Source organism: Pectinophora gossypiella, chromosome 27 (assembly GCF_024362695.1).
Source record: "Pectinophora gossypiella chromosome 27, ilPecGoss1.1, whole genome shotgun sequence".
In the NCBI taxonomy this organism is placed as follows: domain Eukaryota; kingdom Metazoa; phylum Arthropoda; class Insecta; order Lepidoptera; family Gelechiidae; genus Pectinophora; species Pectinophora gossypiella.
Window position 1 is genome coordinate 4,962,989 of NC_065430.1, and position 22,270 is coordinate 4,985,258.

Here is a 22,270-nt window from a genome sequence, read left to right on the forward strand (position 1 = left end):
TAGATAATGTACTTGAATAAAATTGATTTGAACAAAAAGGTAACAAACTTATTAAAAATGCTATAATTGAATTGTTTTAATTTATTTAATACAGTTTTATACAAAAGGAATAAATACAATACATCCTATAATAAACCTTACCTACTGTAAAAAATATATAATAAAATGAGAACGTATTTTGTGATTATAATTGTTATTCAAATTTATTATTTTACTTAAAACTATGAAGAAATATTAATTTACATAATAATTTTATGTACATTATTGTGATTAATTATAACTAGATTTATTTTGTGACAAAATAAGTTACATTTACATATTTACGCCTTTTCGTAGTTCAACAGGGTAGTTTTCAAGTAGTCAAATCAGTTACTTTTTACTAAACGCCACAACATGAAATCATTGCGGAAAAGCAACCTGTGACGTCATAGAAAAAAGTTATAAAATGTCGAACTTATTATTTCATTTTTTTTATTAAAATTCAAAAATAAATTAAATAGATAAAAGAAAATGTTTTACGTCACTTTGATCTGTCTTTCTTTAGTAATCATAATTTCATAATCTATCTTTGACCTAACTAATTACACTCAATACTCAATTATTTATTGCATTCCATGTAGTATGTGTGTGTTGTTGTCGACTTTAACATTTCATTTTATTATTATTAATATTATGACAGTTGTAAAACTAGACCACAGGTATTTCTGGCTCTAAATCAAGAACTGTCAAAATAAAATCGTCACTGGAAAGGCAAAATTACATAAGCGCCAAAATATCCTAAAATAGTAGTCCATCTTATGATATCTATTGCTAGACACAGAAATTGAAAAAACAATGTAAACTTACGTTGACGTCATCTAAATTGGATAATTAGGTAAAAACTAATGATAAAAAACGATTAAAATACTTTAAACGGCTTTTTCTTGAAATGGCATTTTGGCGCTTACGTAATTTTGCCTTTTCAGTGACGAAATGATAATTTTTGTGTCTTATAAACGGCGATACGTCTTACCACCTATCACAATGGTCTAACAGAAAGCTCGGTGAGGTGTGGGTACTTAGGTCATCTTGCGATGGCTTTACGGTCACGAGTACTAATATGTATACACGTTGATACCATGTCACAATGTTTCTTTCTTTCTTTCATTCTTTCTATTTATTATCCTATTTCCTCGCCCCTATTACACGAGACAAACATAGATTTTCAGCTTCTTTTCCCCGGCTATACAGGTTGTGAGAAGCTGCAGTAGTTTTAGGCGGATGAGACGTTCGTTATGTAAAAATTGACGATTCAAAGAGTAACAATGTTACCTACTGAATAAAGGTATTTTTGAATTGGAGGAGTGGTTATATATACATTTTTACTACAAACTTTGCTATGTTATGTTGATATTTTTTTTATCCATATTCTGGGTGCTGGCTCTTCATGTGTCCTTTGAGGCTGCAGTTTTGTATGAACGCCTGTCCACAGATGTGACATCTGTACCTGTAAATGTAACGAACATATTATATTAATGGTAATAGCATGACCTTATGTATGTGTGTAGTGTGTCGCCGGTTTAGAGCACCCTTGACTTGGGTTGTGTCACCTATATGGTCATGTCCCTAATATGGCCGTGGCACAATCGTGGCCGCTTCTCTAATATTATTATCACCTTGTGCCTAATGTGGCGTTGTCTCTAATATTTCTTCAACGAAGGTCTTAACAATAGTCAAATGTGACCTAATGTGGCTATGTCGCTATTGTGACTGTGTCCCTTACATGGCCGTGTCCATTACGTGGTCGAGTCCCGAAAGTGGCCGTAACCCCAATGTAACCCTGACACTAAAACAGCCGTGTCCCTAATGTGGCCGTCTCTATTATGGACGTTTCGCTAATGCGACCGTAGCCCTAATGTAATGTAAGTCACTATAATAACCGTGTCTCCAATGTGACCTTGTGTCGATGAGGTTGATATTCCACCTCACAACCTACACGACAAGAAGGAGCAACTGACCTCCGATCATTAGTGTGTATCCTCATGTGGTCCTTCAAGGTCTTCAGTCGTGGGTAGGATTTGTCGCACACTTTACACTTGAAGTTGCGCTCCCCTGTGTGTGTCGGCATGTGGTTGTTGAGGGCGAAGCGCGTGAAGAACTTCTGCCCACAGCATTGGCATTCGTATCTGTGAAGCATAATAGAGTTGGAGTTTAGATAGTTTATTTTTTATTATAACTTATGCATCATGCGGTGTGGAAGGTGGGAGATGTCTTTTAGATAATAGGCCCACCTTTGGTAAAGTTCACACACGAGAAACTACCGATCGCGTTAATATTTCACAGTTCTAACGTTACGTCGTATTGCGTCGGCGTATGCGGCCTATTTCTTATGTGACATGTCTACCTAATGTGTCCTGTGCCTAATGTGGCCTATGTCCTATGTTTTGTGTGACCTGTCTAACTTTGCCTGTGCCTAATGTGTCCTAGGTCTTACATGACCTGTCTGTCTAATGTGGCCTGTGCCTAATGTGGCTTATTTCTTATGTGACCTGTCTGCCTAATGTGGCCTGTGCCAATTGTGGCCTATTTCTTATGTTACCTGTCTGTCTAATGTGGCCTACTTCTTATGTGACCTGTCTGCCTAATGTGGCCTATTTCTTATGTGGCCTGTCGAACTTTGCCTGTGCCTAATGTGGCCTATTTCTTAAGTGACTTATCTATCGAATGTGGCCTATGCCTAATGTGGCCTATTTCTTATGTGACCTGTGTCTAATGTGGCCTACTTCTTATATGACCTGTCTGCCTAATGTGGCCTGTTCCTAATGTGGCCTGTGCCTAATGTGGCCTGTGCCTAATGTGGTCTATTTTTTATGTGACCTGTCGAACTTTGCCTGTGCCTAATGTGGCTTGCGCCAAATGTGACCTTTCTGCCTAATGTGGCCTGTGCCTAATGTGGCTTATTTCTTATGTGACCTGTGTGCCTAATGTGGCCTGTGCCTAATGTGGCCTATTTCTTAAGTGACTTAGCTATCTAATGTGGCCTATTTCTGATGCGACCAGTCTGCCTAATGTGGCCTGCGCCTAATGTGGCCTACTTCTTATGTGACCTGTCTGCCTTATGTGGCCTGTGCCTAATGTGGCCTACTTCTTAGGTGACCAGTCTGCCTAATGTGGCCTGTGCGTAATGTAGCCTGCCCCTAATGTGGCCTATGTATTGTGTGACTTCTCTGTCTAATCCGGCCTGTCTGCCTAATGTGGCCTGTGCCAAATGTGGCCTATGTCTTATGTGACCTGTCTTACTTTGCCTGTGCCTAATGTGGTCTGCGCCAAATGTGGCCTATTTTTTAAGTGACTTGTCTATCGAATGTGGCCTTTGCCTGATGTGGCCTGTGCCTAATGTGGCCTGTGCCAAATAATGTGGCCTATCTGTCTAATGTGGCCTACATCTTATGTGACCAGTCTGCCTAATGTGGCCTGTGCGTAATGTAGCCTGCCCCTAATTTGGCCTATGTATTAAGTGACTTCTCTGTCTAATCCGGCCTGTCTGCCTAATGTGGCCTGTGCCAAATGTGGCCTATTTCTTAAGTGAATTAGCTATCGAATGTGGCTTATGCCTAATGTGGCCTATTTCTGATGTGACCTGTCTAACTTTGCCTGTGCCTAATGTGTCCTGCGCCAAATGTGACCTGTGTGCCTAATGCGGCCGGTGCTTAATGTGTCCTAGGTCTTACATGACCTGTCTGTCTAAGGTGGCCTGTGCCTAATGTGGCTTATTTCTTATGTGACCTGTCTGCCAATGTAACCTGTACCTAATGTGGCCTATGTCTTATGTGACCTGTCTTACTTTGCCTGTGCCTAATGTGGCCTGCGCCAAATGTGGCCTATTTCTTAAGTGACTTGTCTATCGAATGTGGCCTTTGCCTAATATGGCCAGTGCCTAATATGGCCTGTCTGCCTAATGTGGCCTATTTCTTATGTGACCTGTCTGTCTAATATGCCCTAAGACCTGACCTGTAATCCTTGAGATGCTCCTTCCTGGTGTGTATGGTGAAGTTGCGGCGGCTGTCGAACACGCGGTCACACATAGGGCACGGGAAGGACATGGGTGTCTCTCCGTGGACCTGGGATAAATGAACATTCATTCAACATAAAAAAAAACCGCCTCCGTGGTCTAGTGGTTGATGGTTGACCGTGGTTGGGCCCGGGTACGAAGCCGGGTGGCGACATTTTTATATTTAAAAAAAAAGAAAAGAATACCTCGACGAGATGCTTAAGTTTCTGGTGGTACGACATCAGCTTGGCGTCACACTTGGGGCAGTAAACGCGGCCGCGCTTCTTGTGCACGCGGTCTATGTGCAGGTCCCTGGGAAAGAAAAGGGTCCTTTAGCTTTCACAGGAAAATATTTCACTCACTTCAAGATTGACTTGAAGATTAGGATCATCCCAATGATCACCACCACCACCACCTTATGATCATTTCGACTAACATCCTTCTTGCTTTTTTTGTAACTGTTTTAGTGGAAATTTGATATATTGTTGTCTTTCTTTTTGTGTGTGGCGTCCTTTTATAATAAACTATTTCTATTCTATTCAATGTCAAGTTAGGAGACACACTTCTGAAACACACAGAATGAGGTAAGCTCGTCGCCCGTTTTTATAATAGTCGCGAAGGACATAATCCCTCTGTCGGTTTTTACGACATGCCCAGCGAGGAAAGCTGCTGGTCGAATTCTGTTATTTCGTGTTTATTGCGTGCGTGATCGGGTACTTGATGCGTGCGTGTACGCGTGCTTTTTGCGTGCGTGATCGCGTACTTATTGCGTGCGTGACCGCCTGGTTGTTGCGTGCGTGAGCGGGTACTTGCTGCGTGCGTGATTGCATGGTTGTTGCGTGCGCGATCGCGTGCTTGTTGCGTGCGTGCGTGGTTGCATGTGTAATCTTGCTCACCTATTATACTGCGCTTTGAACACCTTCCCGCAGGTCTCGCAGGGGAAGTCGGCCTGCTCGTGCCGCTGCTGGTGCACCAGGAACCGAGCCTTGCCTACGAACCCCAGTCCGCATGTCTCGCACACGTAGTTACTGAAATGTATTTTTGTTATTTGAGACTCCCAATTAGGATATTCGATATAAATGTTCTTATGTTATTATTGCTGGCACTAATAATATAAGAACATAAGTTACGGGTCCAGCGGTTGCCTCTGAATCGGGGAGCGTCGGTTCGAAACCCGGTACAGGACTTGCACCAACGAGTTATTCTTTCTATCGTGTGGGTTGTGAGGTGGAGTACCAACCTCATCAACCCTGGTGTCAGGGTTATTATTGAGCCGCCAGACGCCCCTGACATGGCTCATGTAACGACTTCTTACTTACATCAGTAAGTAGTAACCGGGACCAACGGCTTAACGTGCCTTCCGAAGCATGGAAGTGCAGTTTTCACTAACACAGTTGGCTCGACCATTAAGACGGCGATACGGCCACCTATCACATTGGTCTAACAGAAAGCTCGGTGATGTGTGGGTGCTTAGTTTATCTTGAGATGGATATACTTCTGACTACCCCATTTGGGACATAGTCGTGAGCTCATGTTCTGTTACTTTTGGAATTCACCCTAAATGTGTTTTTAGTCACTGCTGCGTGAGTTTATGTATGTACATGATTAAAAATATAAACGGCATCAGGCGAAATCAGAATCGCTCAGAATTGTTGAAGGCCAATGTAACATTTTTGAATTTACGTCATTTCGCAAGGTGTTATGGTTGAGGAGAAGAAATGACAAGAAACTGCAACAGCAACACATCTTTTAAATCAACGTAAGAGCCTGTCCAGACGAGGCGCTTTACGCGCGTTGTCATACCACAGAGTACTTAACATCGTACGGATATAGACGCACATCTCCAAGCATGCAGGAATCTATAAAGCAATCAAATTACTCTGTGGTATGAAAACGCGAGTAAATCGCGCCTTCTGAACAAGGTCTAAGTATACGTTACAAGTTATTTAATAACTAAAGAAACACATTTAATATGAGGAATGTTTATCATTTAGGTAATCATTAATCTTATAATAAGCTTTTTTACATAAAGCAAGCTTCACAGAGCCGCGGTAGCCCAGTTGGTAGAATGCTTGCCTCTCGCTTTGAGGCCTAAACCACTGATTGTCGAATTTGCCGAGGTTTTTCTTGCAGCTTCTTTTCCCCGGCTATACAGGTTGTGAGAAGCTGCAGTAGTTTTAGGCGGATGAGACGTTCGTTATGTAAAATTGACGATTCAAAGTGTAACTATGTTACCTACTGAATAAAGATATTTTTGAATTTGAATTTGTTTTGGAATTCATCTTTGGATCATAAATGATTTGGTGCTCAGCAGTGAAAGAAAACATCGTGCGGAAACCATTTTCGGAGGTATGTGACCTAACCTGTATTGGGGTGGTTTTCTCTACGCCGGTTGGAAGGTCAGACAGGCAGTCCCTTCTGTAAAAAACCGGCCCTGTCAAATCTTCAGGTCAGGTAAGCGGACCCTGTATAATGCTAGGGAGATGATGACATAAAGTAGGCTTCACATGAGCTTTAAATTTATTTTCTGACAAATTCAAATGCGACATACCTGAAATGCGCGTTCATATGTTTATTCAGCGCGTGGAAGTAAGGGAACTCGGCGTTACAAATGGCGCATCTTAGTGATTCCTTAGTCAGTTTGAACGGCAGGATCTGGTCTTTGTAGTCGAAGTAATATTTCTTCTTGTGTACCGTTGATATGTGCTGTTTGAACTCATCTAGAGTAGCGATCTTCGCTGGGCATAGTCTGGAACCAAATAGGTTTATAATTAAAACACATAATAACGGGTTCTTACCGCGTTTAAATCAGGGATATGAGACTCTCGATATTTCGACACTGTTGCAAGTGCCATGATCACGGGATGACGCGATAAACGCGGTAGGAACCCGATATTGGCCCCGATTCCTGGAGACACCGCCTAATTTTATTTTAAGTTATATCCGTCATTTTCATATCCGTCGAAAAGGAAAGGGACGGATGAATCACAGCTCTTAATTTTAGGAAGAATGAGTAAATGAATGAATAACCCGGGCGAATCAAAAGGTACGTCGCGTATGCAATCCGTTTGACGTGCTGTCTACTTAACTGTGTCGGGTTATTGACTGATGTAAAATTTTTAGACGGTTGGTTTAGATTTGTGCTTAAAATTGACGTGTGTTTCATAAATTTTATGCTTGCCGATTACCCGTCCCTATCCTTTTCGGCGGATAAGAAAATGACAGATATAACTTAAAATAAAATTAGATGGTATTTACAGGAATTAGCACCATTATGTGTTTTAATTATGATGATAACCGCGTAAACCTAAAACCAAATAGGTTTGTTTGTATACTCTTTTGGGAAAAAATGAAAGGACAATGCTCAAAGAGAACCGAGAAAAATAAAATTAATCGACCAGCCTTAAAGTTGTCCCAATTAATGAGTCATATTGGCCCCTATTCCTGCAGACATCTCCCAATACGCTAGTTTCCAACTAGTCAAATCAGGTAGGCATTGCCTTTTTTTGTACAAAGTCGGTGAAGACAGTTGCTGTGAAGGTTGATTACTAGGCCAGTTTCCAACTAGTCAAATCAGTTATTTTTTACTAAAAGTCAAAAAACGAAATTACTATGGAATTTGTATGAAAAAGCACACTGTGACGTCATACAGTTTAGGTGTATTCACTACTTGGCCGTACATATGGGGAGCGCTGAAGGTTCTCCTTTGAAGACACCAAACGGCGATCGTCCGGTTTGTATGTATCCACTTGGTCAGACATGTGGGGAACACTGTTTTAGTGATAAAGTAACCACATACCTGAGATTGTTCAGGTGGGATGTAGTCACTACTTGCCTGGACATGTGAGGAACGTAAAGAACACTGACCTGGTAATAAAGTGGCACCCACAGGTGACCAATCTGTCCAGTTTGGGTCTACTCAGCCGGACAAATGGGTGCTCGTCAAAGACTCACCTACAGTCGATTCTGGTGATGTCCACCTTAATCATGTTCTTGTGCTCGATGACCTTAAACTTGTTGGGATGGTGGAAGGTGTCTGTGTGGAGGCGCAGCAGCGTGGGATCTGACACGTTGTGGCCACAGTAGTAACACTTGAGGTGGTTATGGCGACACTTGAACGGGCACACGAAGGAATACTCCACTATGGTGAGGATATTCGTCTCTGTCATGTACGTAGGGTCCCTTTCTCGCATCCTTTGCTGCAGTTTCGACATTGGGATTACTGTGAAATATATTTTTTCATTGTTAACACTTTCAAGGACAAAACGTCTAATGACGTTCCGATTCCATGGTGTCATACTATCTGTTATGAACCATCGATGACCTATGGTCTCTGCACGTGAAAGGGTTAATTTAATTCGGCCTCCGTGGTCCAGTGGTTGAGCGTTGTGCTCACGATCCAAAGGTCCCGGGTTCGAATCCCGGTGGGGACATATCACAAAAATCACTTTGTGATCCCTAGTTTGGTTAGGACATTACAGGCTGACCACCCGATTGTCCAAAAGTAAGATGATCCGTGCTTGGGAAGGCACGCTAAGCCGTCGGTTAATACTTACTGATGTAAGTATGTAGTCGTTACATGAGCCATGTCAGGGTCACCCTGACACCAGGGTTGATGAGGTTGGTAATAAAGTATTACAAGTTTTGTTAAATCTATTTCCTCAACAAAAATGTTCTACACATTGACGTTATCGTACACGCGTATCTGTGTGTGTGACGTCTGACGGACGCCCATACGATTGAAGACTAAAGTAAGACTGAGGGGGTGAAGTAAACCTAACTCAGCCGCTGGTGTAGTATTATTCCTTATTCTGTAGTTTGTTACAATAGCGTTTCCAACTAGTCAAATCAGTTACTTTTTAATAAACGTCAAAACACGAAATTACTATGGATTTTGTATGAAAAAGCACACTTTGACGTCATAGAAAAACGTGATAACATTTTTCTTACAAAACATAAATAAGTTAAATAGAAAAAAGGACCGGGGCCAATGGTTTGGAAACACTGATCATCTTACTTTCGGACAATCAGGTGATCAGCCTGCTCAGTCATGTAGCGAAACGCTGATTTTTTTAATAAACAGCCTATATACGTCCCACTGCTGGGCACAGGCGTCCCCTCAATCAAGCGGAGAGGGTATGGAGCATACTCCACCACGCTGCTCCAATGCGGGTTGGTGGAGGTGTTTTTACGGCTAAGTCGGCTAACGTCCCCAGTCGGGACCAACGGCTTAACGTGCCCTCCGAAGCACGGAATCATCTAATATATCTATTTAATGGCCCCGATTCCTGGAGACACCGTCTAATTTTATTTTAAGTTATATCCGTCATTTTCATATCCGTCGAAAAGGAAAGGGACGGATGATTCACAGCTCTTAATTTTAGGAAGAATGAGTAAATAAATGTGTCGGGTTATTGACTGATGTAAAATTTTTAGACGGTTGGTTTAGATTTGTGCTTAAAATTGACGTGTGTTCCATAAATTTTATGCTTGTCGATTACCCGTCCCTTTCCTTTTCGGCGGATAAGAAAATGACAGATATAACTTATAATAAAATTAGATGGTATTTACAGGAATTAGCACCAATATTATCTATTATTATTTTATTATCTATTTATTTTTATTCTATATTTATTTAACATATCTTTCGTTTTTCGTGGTCTCACCAGGTTTCTTCTTGACAACAGCCGCGCTCCTCAGCCCGTTGGCAGTGGGCCGGGGCGGCGGCCGCGTCGGCGCCGACCGCACCATGGCGATGGTCTGCAGGGGCTCGTCATCGCTGGAGTCCTCCGCTTTGTTTGGTGAAGCCTCTTGCTTCACTGGTGCATCACCTAATGGTAAGTGTCATATACATGAGTTTAGGTATGTGGTAGGTATTGTGGGTAAAATTAATCAACCTGTCAAATTTTTTCAGTTTGTTTTCTGATCACTTCCACACTGGCAGAATGGTCGTACTCCTAAGCGACCCATTGCCAATATAAAAAAAAAATTCGTGTTTTAATCTGAATTACCACTTCGTATTAATTATTTAGATTATTCAATGAAGAAAGCAACTGTCCCGTTCCCGTTTCCCGCCAAAAAGCCCGAAGACATAGACAATAGGAAACTACCCAGGTAAAATGTCACTCACTGTCCATTGGCGAGTCGTCCAACATGTCTCTAGCTGGTGACGACGGAGGGCTGTTGGGCTCCATCTTTATGATCTCCACCTCAACCTTAGGGCTATATACAGACTGGTCTCCTTGGGAAGTTTGCTCTGAAAAAATATTGAACATTAGGCTAATTTCCAACTAGTCCAATCACTTACTATTTTTTTACTAAAACACTAAGTTAGTATGAAATTTTCGTGAAAAGGCACACTGGAACATAATAGAAACATGTAATAAAATAATTAAAATATATAATAACGGGTTCTTACCGCGTTTAATATTGGGAGTCTCATAGCCCTGCTTTAAACGCGGTAAGAACCCATTATTACGTGTCTTAATTATGATAATAACTGCATAAACTTAAAACAATATGTAATAAAATGTTGGATTTATTAAATCAGGGGTCAAGTTAGTAATATCTTTATTTCGTCAGCAAAAATACATGGTAATATTTGTGAACATTTCTTTTTTTTTGTCATGGCAATTTTTGTATTTGTTTGTAGAGGCTGGAGCACAAACTAGGATACTCAGTGTTTTAGGACTCCAGGCCTCCACCTCCAGAAAGTCACGGTCAAGAGAGAATAACAAAATATAAAAAGTTGAATGTAATAGTTAAATTAAACAGTTATAAAAACAAAAGCAGCGTGGTGGAGTATGCTCCATACCCCCTCCGGTTGATTGAGGGGAGGCCTGTGCCCAGCAGTGGGACGTATATAGGCTGTTTATGTTATGTTATGTATGTATAAAAACAAAATATGAAAACTATAAATGTGTGTATGTGTGTGTGCATGTGCGTGTGTGTGCATGTGTGTGTGTGTGTGCATGTGCGTGTGTGTGTGTGTGTGTGTGTGTGTGTGTGTGTGTGTGTGTGTGCGTGTGTGTGTGTGCATGTGCGTGCGTATGTGTGTGTGTGCATGTGCGTGCGTATGTGTGTGTATGTGTGTGTGTTTGTGTGTGTGTGTGTGTGTTTGTGTGTGTGTGTGTGTGTGCATGTGTGTGTGTGCATGTGCGTGTGTGTGCATGTGTGTGCATGTGCATGTGTGTGTGTGTGTGTATGTTATTACCTTGAATCTTAGCATCATACATCCTCATCTGCAGGAAGGCCTCCTCACACTGCAGGACTTGTTTTCTGAACGCAAGGGATTCTCTCAGCCGCTTCACACAGTTGGCACAGATTAGTCGCTCACTCGGCTTACCGTCTAGGTAGGACATCTGGAAGACAACACAATTATTTGTTTTTCATAGTTGAACTACAATCAGTTGACAGACTATAAAAAACAGCAGAAAAAATAGCATTTTATTTATTTCTTTAATAATTTATTGCAGACAGGACAACAAACTGTGACTAGAAGAGGGACAACAGTGGGCAAAGGTGGCCTTTTTGCTAAAAGCAATCTCTTCCAGACAACTTGCCAATGACAATATGATAATGTTATAATACTTATTCTTATTTATAGCAAAATCTTTTTTTTTTTCACAAATAAATTTCCAAGTTTCTGTGACTTGTAGACCATGTAGATCAATTGCATTCCACAAATTTCTATTGCATTAAAAAAATAATAAGTATTGCGTAGGTACTAGAGAAATAAGTAGGGCATCGATATGTGAATTTATAAAATGTCATGAAGTATTGTTAGAAAAAATCAATGACAAACTTTAGACACTAATATTGGAAAGGTAGAAAAACAACAGTTCATGTATGAAATACTTTATATTACGGATAGTAAGGGATGCTTAGAAGTCGAGAGAAACTTTATAAAACACTTACAAGTAATCCAAAGCAGTCCATAATCATGTCTGAATAAATTTCTTTCTGCCCCATTCCATCATATTCAACGTCCAAAAGACGACACTTTCTCATCGTTCCACAACACCTACACAGGCCCGGGTCAAACACCGGCCCGTTGGATTTCTTCACGCTCATTTTTGGTTATTTTATTTACATGTTTTATTAAGAAAGTGTTAAAAAACCCTAGATTTCTAATAAAACAATTGTTAACTCAAAATGTCAATTCAATTCAGTATTTCAGTCAGTTGTCAAACGCAACGCAAAGAAAGAAAAGATTTGATAATAGCTTAGCTACTCGACGCTAGATGGCGTAGAATTTAATTGAAGCGCCATCTCGTTTTATAATAACGTATACCTCTAGGAGAGCCCCACACACTGAGCATCCACAGTGTAAAAATATAGCGTCAACATTTTTACAATTACACAGACAAAGTAGAAGATAAGACAAGCTGTCATCACAGTACCAAACAAATCCTGAAAATGGATTTCGGGTTTTAGGGCGATATTTAATAAAAATCGACTAAAATGAGCACAAATAACCGTAAGGGACCCATCATAGACCCTGGCCTCTGTCGTTGTTGTGGAGCAACGAAGAAATGTCGTCTTCTCAACGTGGAATATGAGTGGCTTGGCCAAAAAGAAGTGTACTCGGATTTATTCGTCGATACTTTTGGTTTAATGGTAATTAATAAGTCACTATTTATATTTTCCTTTCCCTATTTACTACGGAACTATTTATCTGTCATTCTACTTTACTAAGACTTAAGTTCCTAACATTTATTTGAACTAACTTGTCTCGATATAATTTTCGAAAGCAAAGCTTACAGTGTTGATAGAAAATTGTTTGAAATAGATTATCGCTCATTATTATAATTTACAACAAAAAAAAAATATGCATAAAGATATACGTTTTCATTGCATAAAAGAAGTTTTTATGCTAGGCAATTTTACATTTGAAGTACGGTGCAATCAGCTCGCGACAACAAACACTTCAGGACCCCGATACTGACCACGCCGGCGTGGTCGACGATGTCCCTCAGCGCTTATCGCTAACGAAACACTTGGGTCGATTAATTCTTTCAAATAATATTCTCTGATTTATTATATAGTAAAAATTAAAAAAAAAACTTTTTAAATTTTCAGAATTTTTTCTCATTCAACTAGGTTGACATCTAGCTTTTTTAAGTTTTTTTTTTATGTTTTTTAGTTGTCTGAATAGGCTGCATGTTTAATAATAATAATAATCTTTATTGTACAAAAAAAAATATATATTTACATAGAATCACTTACTACTAGAATTAGGTATGTGCTCATACAAACTAATAATATTAAAAATTGGACAGGGGTCCCCAAACTAGGGTGCCTGTGTCATGGAGAACCAGTTAACAATTTGAAGCCTTATGTAAATAAAAATAGAAATTTGAAAACAATGTATTATTGTATGTGTTTGGGCACAAAATTGTAAAAAAAAAACTCATTCTGATTTTTCAGAAATTTTCTCATGCAACTAGGTTGAAATCTAACCTTTTTAAGTTTTTTTCGGTGTTTTTCAGTTATCCCACCTGGATGCAGACCCGGAAGACAGGCTGATCTGCGCGACGTGCGTGACCCGGCTGCGAGACGCCAGCGCCTTCCGGCGGCAGGTGCTACAGTGCGAGGAGAAACTGCTGCAAGACAGCATCACACTTGATACTGCAGGTAACTCACCCTTGCCTTTTCTTTTCAATTTTTAACGAAGCTTCGATCAACCTGCATGATCATGCTAGCCTCATAGGTGCTTTTTCGTATCCCTTCTTCTCTTCTTATCGTGTGGCTTTTGAGGTGGAATACCAGCATCATCAACCCTGGTGTCAGGATTGATTGAGGGGAGGCCTGTGCCTAGCAGTGAAACATATACAGTATAGGCTGTTTATGTTTATGTAAAGGGAGATTTTCGTTGAGAGAAGGTTTTTTCACCAACCATTTTGTTACCCAGGCGAGTCAGACAGCAAGATCAAACGGGAGACAGACCTGAAGGAGGAGATCAACGACCGTGATGATGATCGCTACGATGATGGGATTGCGCATGATGATGATGGTAATGGTAAGTCATTGATTTACGCGAAAATCAATATTCTTGATTTGTAAACTATAAGTATACATTGGCTAACAAGTGACATCGTAACGAAAACTTTGAGGGATAATTCAGGTTCTGAGTTCGAGATTAGAAAACACATGATATCTATCTCACTACAATCCCCCTCTTGATAATTCGTATTTTTACTGAACCTTTGACCCTCACCTGACTAATAGACGAGATCCCTAAACGTGTTTGAAGAGTAACATTTCATCTTATTATCATCAGATTCGGACGACACAGTATTAGCGAAGATAAAATCCGAGCCACGCGTGACGAGGTCCAAGAAAGTCAAAAAAGAAAAGAAATCGAAAGTCAAAAGAAAGATGAAGGTTAAGGTGAAGAAAGCCTCCAAAGAAGAGATGAAGGACAGGAAAGAGATGCTCGCGGCCATGCAGATGATGGAGAAGAAACTGAAGAGGATGCAGGAGATTGGTGAGTCGGCTCAAACTTACCTAACCTCCTTTCTTGAATTCAGTTGAAAATGTATTTATTTAGTTGGGTAACTTAATGTACTCTGACTACCCAAATTGTGTTATAAAACGCCAAATCCTTTTAAAAGGAATTGTGTCCGATCGAAACTAGGTTTTAAGGCCGAAACCGAAACCGAATCTCGGCCACGATCTTAGTATAAGCCGAAACCGAAACCGGATTTCGGCCTTGGTCTTGGTTTCGGCCGAAACCGAAACCGGATTTCGGCCTTGGTCTTGGTTTCGGCCGAAACCGAATTTTAGCCACGGTGTTGGTTGGAAACATCCATATAGGGTCATGTTTTCTCGGAAAAAATAAAAGTTTCGGTTTCGGCCGAAACCAAAACCGTGGTCGAAATTCGGTTTCGATTTTGGCCGAAACTAACACCGTGGCCGAAATCCGGTGCAAACAAAAAATGTTATGACATGAACTTGACACTACTTTCTACGTTCGTCAAAAAAGTTGTTGGTACCAAACACGCGGTGCGAAACCTCTCGAACTCAGTTTCGGTTGGCAGCAGCGCATTTTAGCCGAAACCGAAAGTTGACAACCTAAAAATGTTTTTTTCTCTACAGAGCAACCAATAAAGATCCGTCAACGCTACCAGGACAGCGAGCACCAGAGCTTCCAGAACACCGTCACTATAGTCGAGAGTTCCTTCGTCTGTCCGTTCGACACATCTTTCAGCGACTACTTCTGTTTCTACTGCAGGGAGGTGTACACTGACCCTGAAAAACTACGACTGCATACCATGACCCACGACCCTAAAACCTTCAAAGACTATGTCACTAACAAAAAGATGGTCCAAATAGACATAGATAGGTTAGACTGTAGATTATGCCCAGAAATGATAACTAGCTTAGATTATTTGAAGGAACATCTAACAAACACGCACGGGAAAACCATATATCCGTTATCGAATGAGTTCCTAAAATTCAAACTCACAACACACAACCTAACCTGCACGGAATGCGGCGCGAGCTTCAGTTTTTTTCACGCGTTAAAAAAACACATGGCCGAGCATTTTGGCACGTGCATCTGCGACATATGTGGAGCGCATTACTTCGAAGAAAGAATGCTTTTGCTTCACCAGAAAACCCACCAGAGAATCGAGGAAAGTTACCCCTGTAGTAGCTGCGAGAAGGTCTTCAAATCTAAACACAGTAGGTACTTGCACGAAGCTAGGACGCATAAGAAGGAGCCGGCTTACCAGTGCCCCAAATGTGACGAGGTGCTGTTCTCTTACAGTCTAAGATACAGGCATATGATCGAAGTTCATAACGAGCAGAGGATGTTCACGTGCGCGCATTGCGAGCGGACTTATGACAGTAGGAAGTCTCTCCGGGAACACACGAGGCGGTATCACCTTAAGGTCTTTAAACACCAATGCGATTTGTGCGACAAACGATTCTATATCCCGTCGAGGTTGAAGGAACATATGGCTACTCATACGGGGGAGAGGAACTTCCGATGCGAATTCTGTGGGAAGTCGTATCCTAGAATGAGGGGGTTGAAAGTTCACATGCAATCGCACAGCAGTGAGAAAAAGTTCAGGTGCATGCTCTGCAACGCCTCGTTTACACAGAATGTCAACTTGAAGAATCACGTGAAAAGGCAGCACCAAGGTTTGGATTTGGAGGAGTATCATGAGTAACTTAATCGAGGAGTAAATTGAATTAATTTGTAGTAAATCTAAACAGCCTCCGTGTAGTGGTTAGAGCGTCAGGCTCACGATCTGATTGGGTTCGATTCCCGATGGGGACATTGTCGAAATCACTTTGTGAGACTGTCCTTTGTTTGGTGAAGATGATTCCGTGCTTCGGAGGGACCGTTGGTCCCGGTTATTAGCCGTAAAAACACCTCCACCAACCCGCATTGGCGCAGCGCGGTTGAGCTCCATACCCCCTCCGGTTGATTGAGGGGAGGCCTGTGCCCAGCAGTGGGGCGTATATAGGCTGTTTATGTATGTAGTAAATCTCGTAAGAAGGAGCTTTGTTTGCCCAAGCTTTGTTTGAGTTTGCCCAACATCTGAGAATGCTTGTGTTGCTTATGCAGATTTTATTTGCTGGGACTGAAGAAAACCCGCGGTGCAAGTGAAGATCCGGTTTATTTGGCAAACCACATTAAAAATACAAAGTTAAAAAGTAAAATACAAGTAAAAAATCTTAAGTAAAAATTCGTAAATAATCGGTGTAAAATCAGTGAGAAGTAGAGAAGAAGTGATTCGTGACGTGTCCAATCAGATTCTTATTGGAAATCTTCGGTCCGGAACTAGCGGGCTGTGCGCGCATTACGTCGGCCAATCAGGAGCGCCGCGCCATGTATCTGCTCCCCGCGCCATGCCCCGCGTCGCTCCCCGCACCGCTCCCCGCGTCGCTCCTCCGTTTCGCGACGCAATTAGCGGGTCGTGCGTGAATTTTCTTAGCCCGCGACCTCCTCTTCTCGGCTGTCCGTAACAGCTTGTGTTACACTAAAGCAAGGCCCAGAGGGGGTGAGGTAAATCAGTCGCGGCGCCCTATACGTACGAGGGCGGGGCGAAGAGTTACCGTTCTATACGTAGTATTAATCTTTGTAATAGGCTAGTTTCCAACTAGTCAAATCAGTTACTTTTTACTAAACGTCAAAACACGAAATTACTATGGAATTGTATGAAAAAGCACTCTGTGACGTCATAGAAAAACGTGACAAAATGTCGGACTTATTATTACGTTTTTCTTGATTAAAATTCATAAATAAGTTTAATAGAAAAAAGAAAATGTTTTTCGTTAGTTTTAGATGTGTCTTTATTTAGTAATCAGAATTTCATAATTTATCTTGAACCTAGTACACGACCCAATTTATAAGTGTAACCTCTTAGCCAGTTTTTACGACGTTGGTCCCGGTCACTACTTACTGATGTAAGTATGTAGTCGTTACATGAGCCATGTCAGGGGCCTATGGCGGCTCAATAATAACCCTGACACCAGGGATGATGAGGTTGGTAATCCACCTCATAACCCACACGAAACGAAGAAGATGACATTATTAAATGCATTTTATATTTTGACTCAAACCAGAGACGATACAAAAATCTCGTCCTAACCGGATTTATCACAACATAACCCCCTTTTTTGAAGTCGGTTAAAAATAAATGTAAATAAAATCTCATTTAGAATCTCTTTTTAAATATTTTCTTGCACAATACATTCCAATTAAAATATAATTTATTTTCTAGCATAGAATACGTACTTAAGTAATTAATTAAATAATTATGTCGTATTTGTAATTAATTAGTTAAATTATTAATTGTGTATTTTATTTAATAAATTATGTGTAAATAATAGTTGAATATTAGTATTAAGTAAACTTATTTATTTTTTACTTCTGGCAATAGTATATTGCATTTATTTTTTACCTCTGGCAATAGTTATTCTGTCCTTCCATTGGTCAATAGATATTTTATAACGATAAAAACTGGAAGCTCAAATATAGGCGGCACTGTGACGTCATAGAAAAACGTGATAAAATAGGTAACGGACTTGTTATTACATTTTTCTTGATTAAAAAAAGGTTTTTCGTTAGTTTTAGATCTGTTTTTATTTTGTATTGTATGTTATGTTATAATTTATCTTGAATCTAGTACATACCCGATAGATGGCGTTATTCACTTTTAACGTGATAATTACTTATTTTCTCATTGCTGGGGAATATAATATGTAAGGCTGCCCCCACATTGGGCGTTGGCCGAGCGTACGCGTTTCCTGAGCGTGCTGCCGGAGTCGGCGCGGCGCGGACGTCGCGTCAGCGCACCGTCTGCGGGGCGCGGGCTTCGCGTTGTCCAGCGCCGCACAAGCGTTGCGTGAACGCCGCGCAGACGCCGCGCTTACGTCGCGTTCCACGGGCGTTCGGCCGCCCGTGCCCCCCGCACACATTTCAGTCAGTCAGTCGCCCGTGGAACGCGACGTAAGCGCGGCGTCTGCGCGGCGTTCACGCAGCGCTTGTGCGGCGCTGGACAACGCGAAGCCCGCGCCCCACAGACGGCGCGCTGACGCGACGCCCGCGCCGCGCCGACGCCGGCAGCACGCTCAGGAAACGCGTACGCTCGGCCAACGCCCAATGTGGGGGCAGCCTAATGTAATGGCAGAAGCATATATAAAACTAATTGTTGCTTGATATTTGGATCACATTATGTATAGAATGATGTTGCACCTGTATTGCTTCGGAAATTGTGATTGTACGGTCACGAGCATTAATATGTATACACTTTGGTACCATGTCACATTATTTTTTTTTACAAATTGAACTGTAAGTCTCACTAAATGTCAAATATGTTAGTGCGACAGAGTCCTAAAGTGGGTTATACTGCTCATGACTGTACCTTGGTGTAATAAAAAGGGTCATCATTTATACCCAAAAACAAAGATAAAAGATGCATATCTGCTATCAATGAAATTAGCCTCCGTGGTCCAGTGGTTGAGCGTTGGGCTCACGATCCGGAGGTCCCGGGTTCTAATCCCGGTGGGGACATAACAAAAATCACTTTGTGATCCCTAGTTTGGTTAGGACATTACAGGCTGATCACCTGATTGTCCAAAAAGTAAGATGATCCGTGCTTCGGAAGGCACGTTAAGCCGTTGGTCCCGGTTACTACATACTGATGTAAGTAAGTAGTCGTTACATGAGCCATGTCATGGGCCTTTGGCGGCTCAATAGTAAACCCTGACACCAGGGTTGGTGAGGTTGGTACTCCACCTCAGAACTCACACGATAGAAGAAGAATGAAATTAGAAGTTTTTTTTTTTTTTAATTAAAATGGGTTTGCTCTTGACTTCGTTCTTCCACAAGAAGAAGAGATCGACGTTGGAACGAGCTTACCCAGAAAATGCCTATTCACCCGTGATTTAAAGGACCCCAGGTTATAAGAGTCAGGAAACACCGACGCCGGCAGCCCATTCCATTCCTTGGCTGTACAAACTGTACTGTTTAAACAAAGAAAAAACTTAACAACGCCATCTATCGTGTTTATGGGGAACGCCGATTGGATAGTCCCTCGATGGCCCCGATTCCTGCAGACACCGCCTAATTTTATTTTAAGTTATATCTGTCATTTTCATATCCGTCGAAAAGGAAAGGGACGGATGATTCACAGCTCTTAATTTTAGGAAGAATGAGTAAATGAATGAATAACCCGGGCGAATCAAAAAGGTATCTCGCTGGTATGCAAACCGTTTGACGTGCTGTCTACTTAATTCTGTCGGGTCATTGGCCAATGTAAAATTTTTAGACGGTTGTTTTAAATTTATGCTTAAAATTGACGTGTGTTCCATAAATTTTATGCTTGTCGATTACCCGTCCCTTTCCTTTTCGACGGATAAGAAAATGACAGATATAACTTAAAATTAGATGGTGTTTACAGGAATTAGCACCATTGTTCTATTTTATTCGCTCCCTATCCTATCCCAGTAGAAGCTATGTCTATGTCATTTTCCGTCTTTATCGAATACTGATCCATGTGCATATTGTATAATATGAAGATCGATAAATATGTATTTAATGTTAAAACTACAAAGTACATATATTTAAATTGAATGTAATTTTATTAACAGCCTCCGTGGTCTAGTGGTTAGAGCGTTAGGCTCACGATCTGGTGGTCCGGGTTCGATTCCCGATGGGGACATTGTCGAAATCACTTTGTGAGACTGTCCTTTGTTTGGTAAGGACTTTTCAGGCTTGAATCACCTGATTGTCCGAAAAAGTAAGATGATTCCGTGCTTCGGAGGGCACGTTAAGCCGTTGGTCCCGGCTATTAGCCGTAAAAACACCTCCACCAACCCGCAGTGGAGCAGCGTGGTGGAGTATGCTCCATACCCCCTCCGGTTGATTGAGGGGAGGCCTGTGCCCAGCAGTGGGACGTATATAGGCAGTTTATGTTATTATGTAATTTTATTTCTCTCTTTATTTAAAGTCGGTGGAGTAATCGCCTTCATTACTCCATAGATAGGGCGTGTAGAACGGTGCTTGCCCCAATCGCCTTCCGTTCCGCAGTGCACCGACCAATTTCTCAATCGGTGATGTTCTAGCTGGAGCCCTACCAGAATCCATTTCCTCGGCCTCCAACCAGTACTGATACCGCTGCTGCCTGGCATCATTTACTTACCCCTTAAATTTAAAAATTGGAGATGTCCTTGGAAAAGGTTCAGTACGATCTACTCTGAAACGGCGTGCGTGTATGAAACGATTGATTAATGTGGAAGCAAGAGAAGTGTCAGGATCGAAGCAAATGAAATTCCATAGTCTCTGCTTACCCCGGTGGGAAATAGGCGTGTATGTACTCACCACTGGCTTGCTTCTCAAACGGGGAGCCTCGGTTCGAACCCTGGTACTGGACTTACAGTCATAAGCAATATCATGAACCCACTTTAGAACCCTGTCGCACTATCATATTTGACATTGAATGAGACTTACAGCTTAATTTGTCAAAAAAGTTAATGTGACATGGTTTCAAAGTGTATACATATTAGTACTCGTGACCGTACGCTTTACATTGTATTTCTATCGATAAGTGTCTACACACAGTTAAAACAGTAAATAAAGAAAACGACCTCCGTAGTCCAGTGGTTGAGCGTTGGGCTCTCGATCCGGAGGCCCCGGGTTCGAATCCCGATGGGGACATATCGCAAAAATCACTTTGTGATCCCTAGTTTGGTTAGGACATTTCAGTCTGATCACCTGATTGTCCGAAAGGCACGTTAAGCCGTTGGTCCCGGTTACTACTTACTGATGTAAGTATGTAGTCGTTACATGAGCCATGTCAGGGGCCTATGGCGGCTCAGTAATAACCCACGCGATAGAAGAAAACAAAATATTACCACATTCATAATTTCGTGGTACAACAAAACAAATTATGCTCAATCCTATGAAAAGCCGCCATTGCTAGCCGTTCGATGACGTAAGTATTACATGAGTGTTACCATTAAATTGGTATCTGCAACATTCCAAGGACTTATATTTTATTATTGAAATTTAATCGATTTACTGACTAAACGTACTTAATTACTATCACTTGTCACATATCATCATTAGCCCATTAACATCCCCACTGCTGGGCACGGGCCTTCCCTATGGATGGAAAGGGAGATCGGGCCTTAAACCATCACGCGGGCCCAGTGCAGATTGATGGTTATTAACGACTGCTAATGCAGCCGGGACCAACGGCTTAACGTGCCTTCCGAAGCACGGAGGAGCTCGAGATGAACTTTTTTTGTGGTCACCCATCCTATGACCGGCCTTTGCGAAAGTTGCTTAACTTCAACAATCGCAGACTGAGCGCGTTTACCGCTGCGCCACCGAGCTCCTCTAGTTACTATCACTCGTCACATATATAAAAATCATTAAAACTCAATCTTTTACTAAAAATTCAAAGCTCGCACGAGCTCATTCCACCATCCCCCTTTTATCTTCGGACTTCCAGACGTTCGGCCGGGTTCCATCCCTATTTGGTGGATATCCCAACTATTCGCACAAAGCGCTTCGCATCGTCCTTCATTATGCGCACTGCTAGGGAGTGGAATTCTCTGCCGTCTTCTGTATTTCCGAATGCATATAACCCGGGTGCTTTCAAGGTCAGAGTGAACAGGCACCTTCTGAGGCCTCGTGCAAGTCTGGGGCCAAGAGCAAACCCATCAAAAGTAAAAATAAAAATAGGTTTTTTTTTGACGTGACCTATTGTAGATTTG

The 22,270-nt window shown here is 41.5% G+C and overlaps 2 protein-coding genes across 2 annotated transcripts; one reads left to right on the plus strand and one right to left on the minus strand.

Moving 5' to 3' along the window:
- Positions 1 to 142: 142 nt before the first annotated feature.
- LOC126378880 (zinc finger protein 260-like) lies at positions 143 to 12,241 on the minus strand. Its single transcript, XM_050027371.1, has 11 exons — positions 11,948 to 12,241; positions 11,244 to 11,391; positions 10,161 to 10,286; positions 9,697 to 9,861; positions 7,985 to 8,252; positions 6,582 to 6,779; positions 4,927 to 5,058; positions 4,237 to 4,342; positions 3,991 to 4,100; positions 1,998 to 2,165; positions 143 to 1,486 (listed from the first exon to the last, which is right to left on the minus strand). The coding sequence occupies exons 1-11, from the start codon at positions 12,101 to 12,103 to the stop codon at positions 1,399 to 1,401; spliced, it is 1,665 nt and encodes a 554-aa protein (XP_049883328.1). The 5' UTR covers positions 12,104 to 12,241; the 3' UTR covers positions 143 to 1,398.
- Positions 12,242 to 12,416: 175 nt separating this feature from the next.
- On the plus strand, positions 12,417 to 18,115 carry LOC126378877 (oocyte zinc finger protein XlCOF6-like). Its single transcript, XM_050027366.1, has 5 exons — positions 12,417 to 12,649; positions 13,522 to 13,666; positions 13,944 to 14,051; positions 14,313 to 14,519; positions 15,131 to 18,115. Exons 1-5 carry the CDS (start codon positions 12,494 to 12,496, stop codon positions 16,207 to 16,209), a joined length of 1,695 nt encoding a protein of 564 aa, XP_049883323.1. The 5' UTR covers positions 12,417 to 12,493; the 3' UTR covers positions 16,210 to 18,115.
- The last annotated feature ends 4,155 nt before the right edge of the window (positions 18,116 to 22,270 follow it).

What these genes read in the sequence shown, in the direction of transcription:
- LOC126378880 (XM_050027371.1), bottom strand. Translation starts at nt 12,103, where the DNA reads ATGAGCGTGAAGAAATCCAACGGGCCGGTGTTTGACCCGGGCCTGTGT. An exon ending in TGGACTGCTTTGGATTACTT is followed by an intron (nt 11,392 to 11,947) that starts GTAAGTGTTTTA and finishes GTTGTCTTCCAG; the next exon opens with ATGTCCTACCTAGACGGTAA. An exon ending in AACTTAAGCATCTCGTCGAG is followed by an intron (nt 4,101 to 4,236) that starts GTATTCTTTTCT and finishes CATTTATCCCAG; the next exon opens with GTCCACGGAGAGACACCCAT.
- LOC126378877 (XM_050027366.1), top strand. Translation starts at nt 12,494, where the DNA reads ATGAGCACAAATAACCGTAAGGGACCCATCATAGACCCTGGCCTCTGT. An exon ending in CATCACACTTGATACTGCAG is followed by an intron (nt 13,667 to 13,943) that starts GTAACTCACCCT and finishes TTTGTTACCCAG; the next exon opens with GCGAGTCAGACAGCAAGATC. An exon ending in GCATGATGATGATGGTAATG is followed by an intron (nt 14,052 to 14,312) that starts GTAAGTCATTGA and finishes TATTATCATCAG; the next exon opens with ATTCGGACGACACAGTATTA.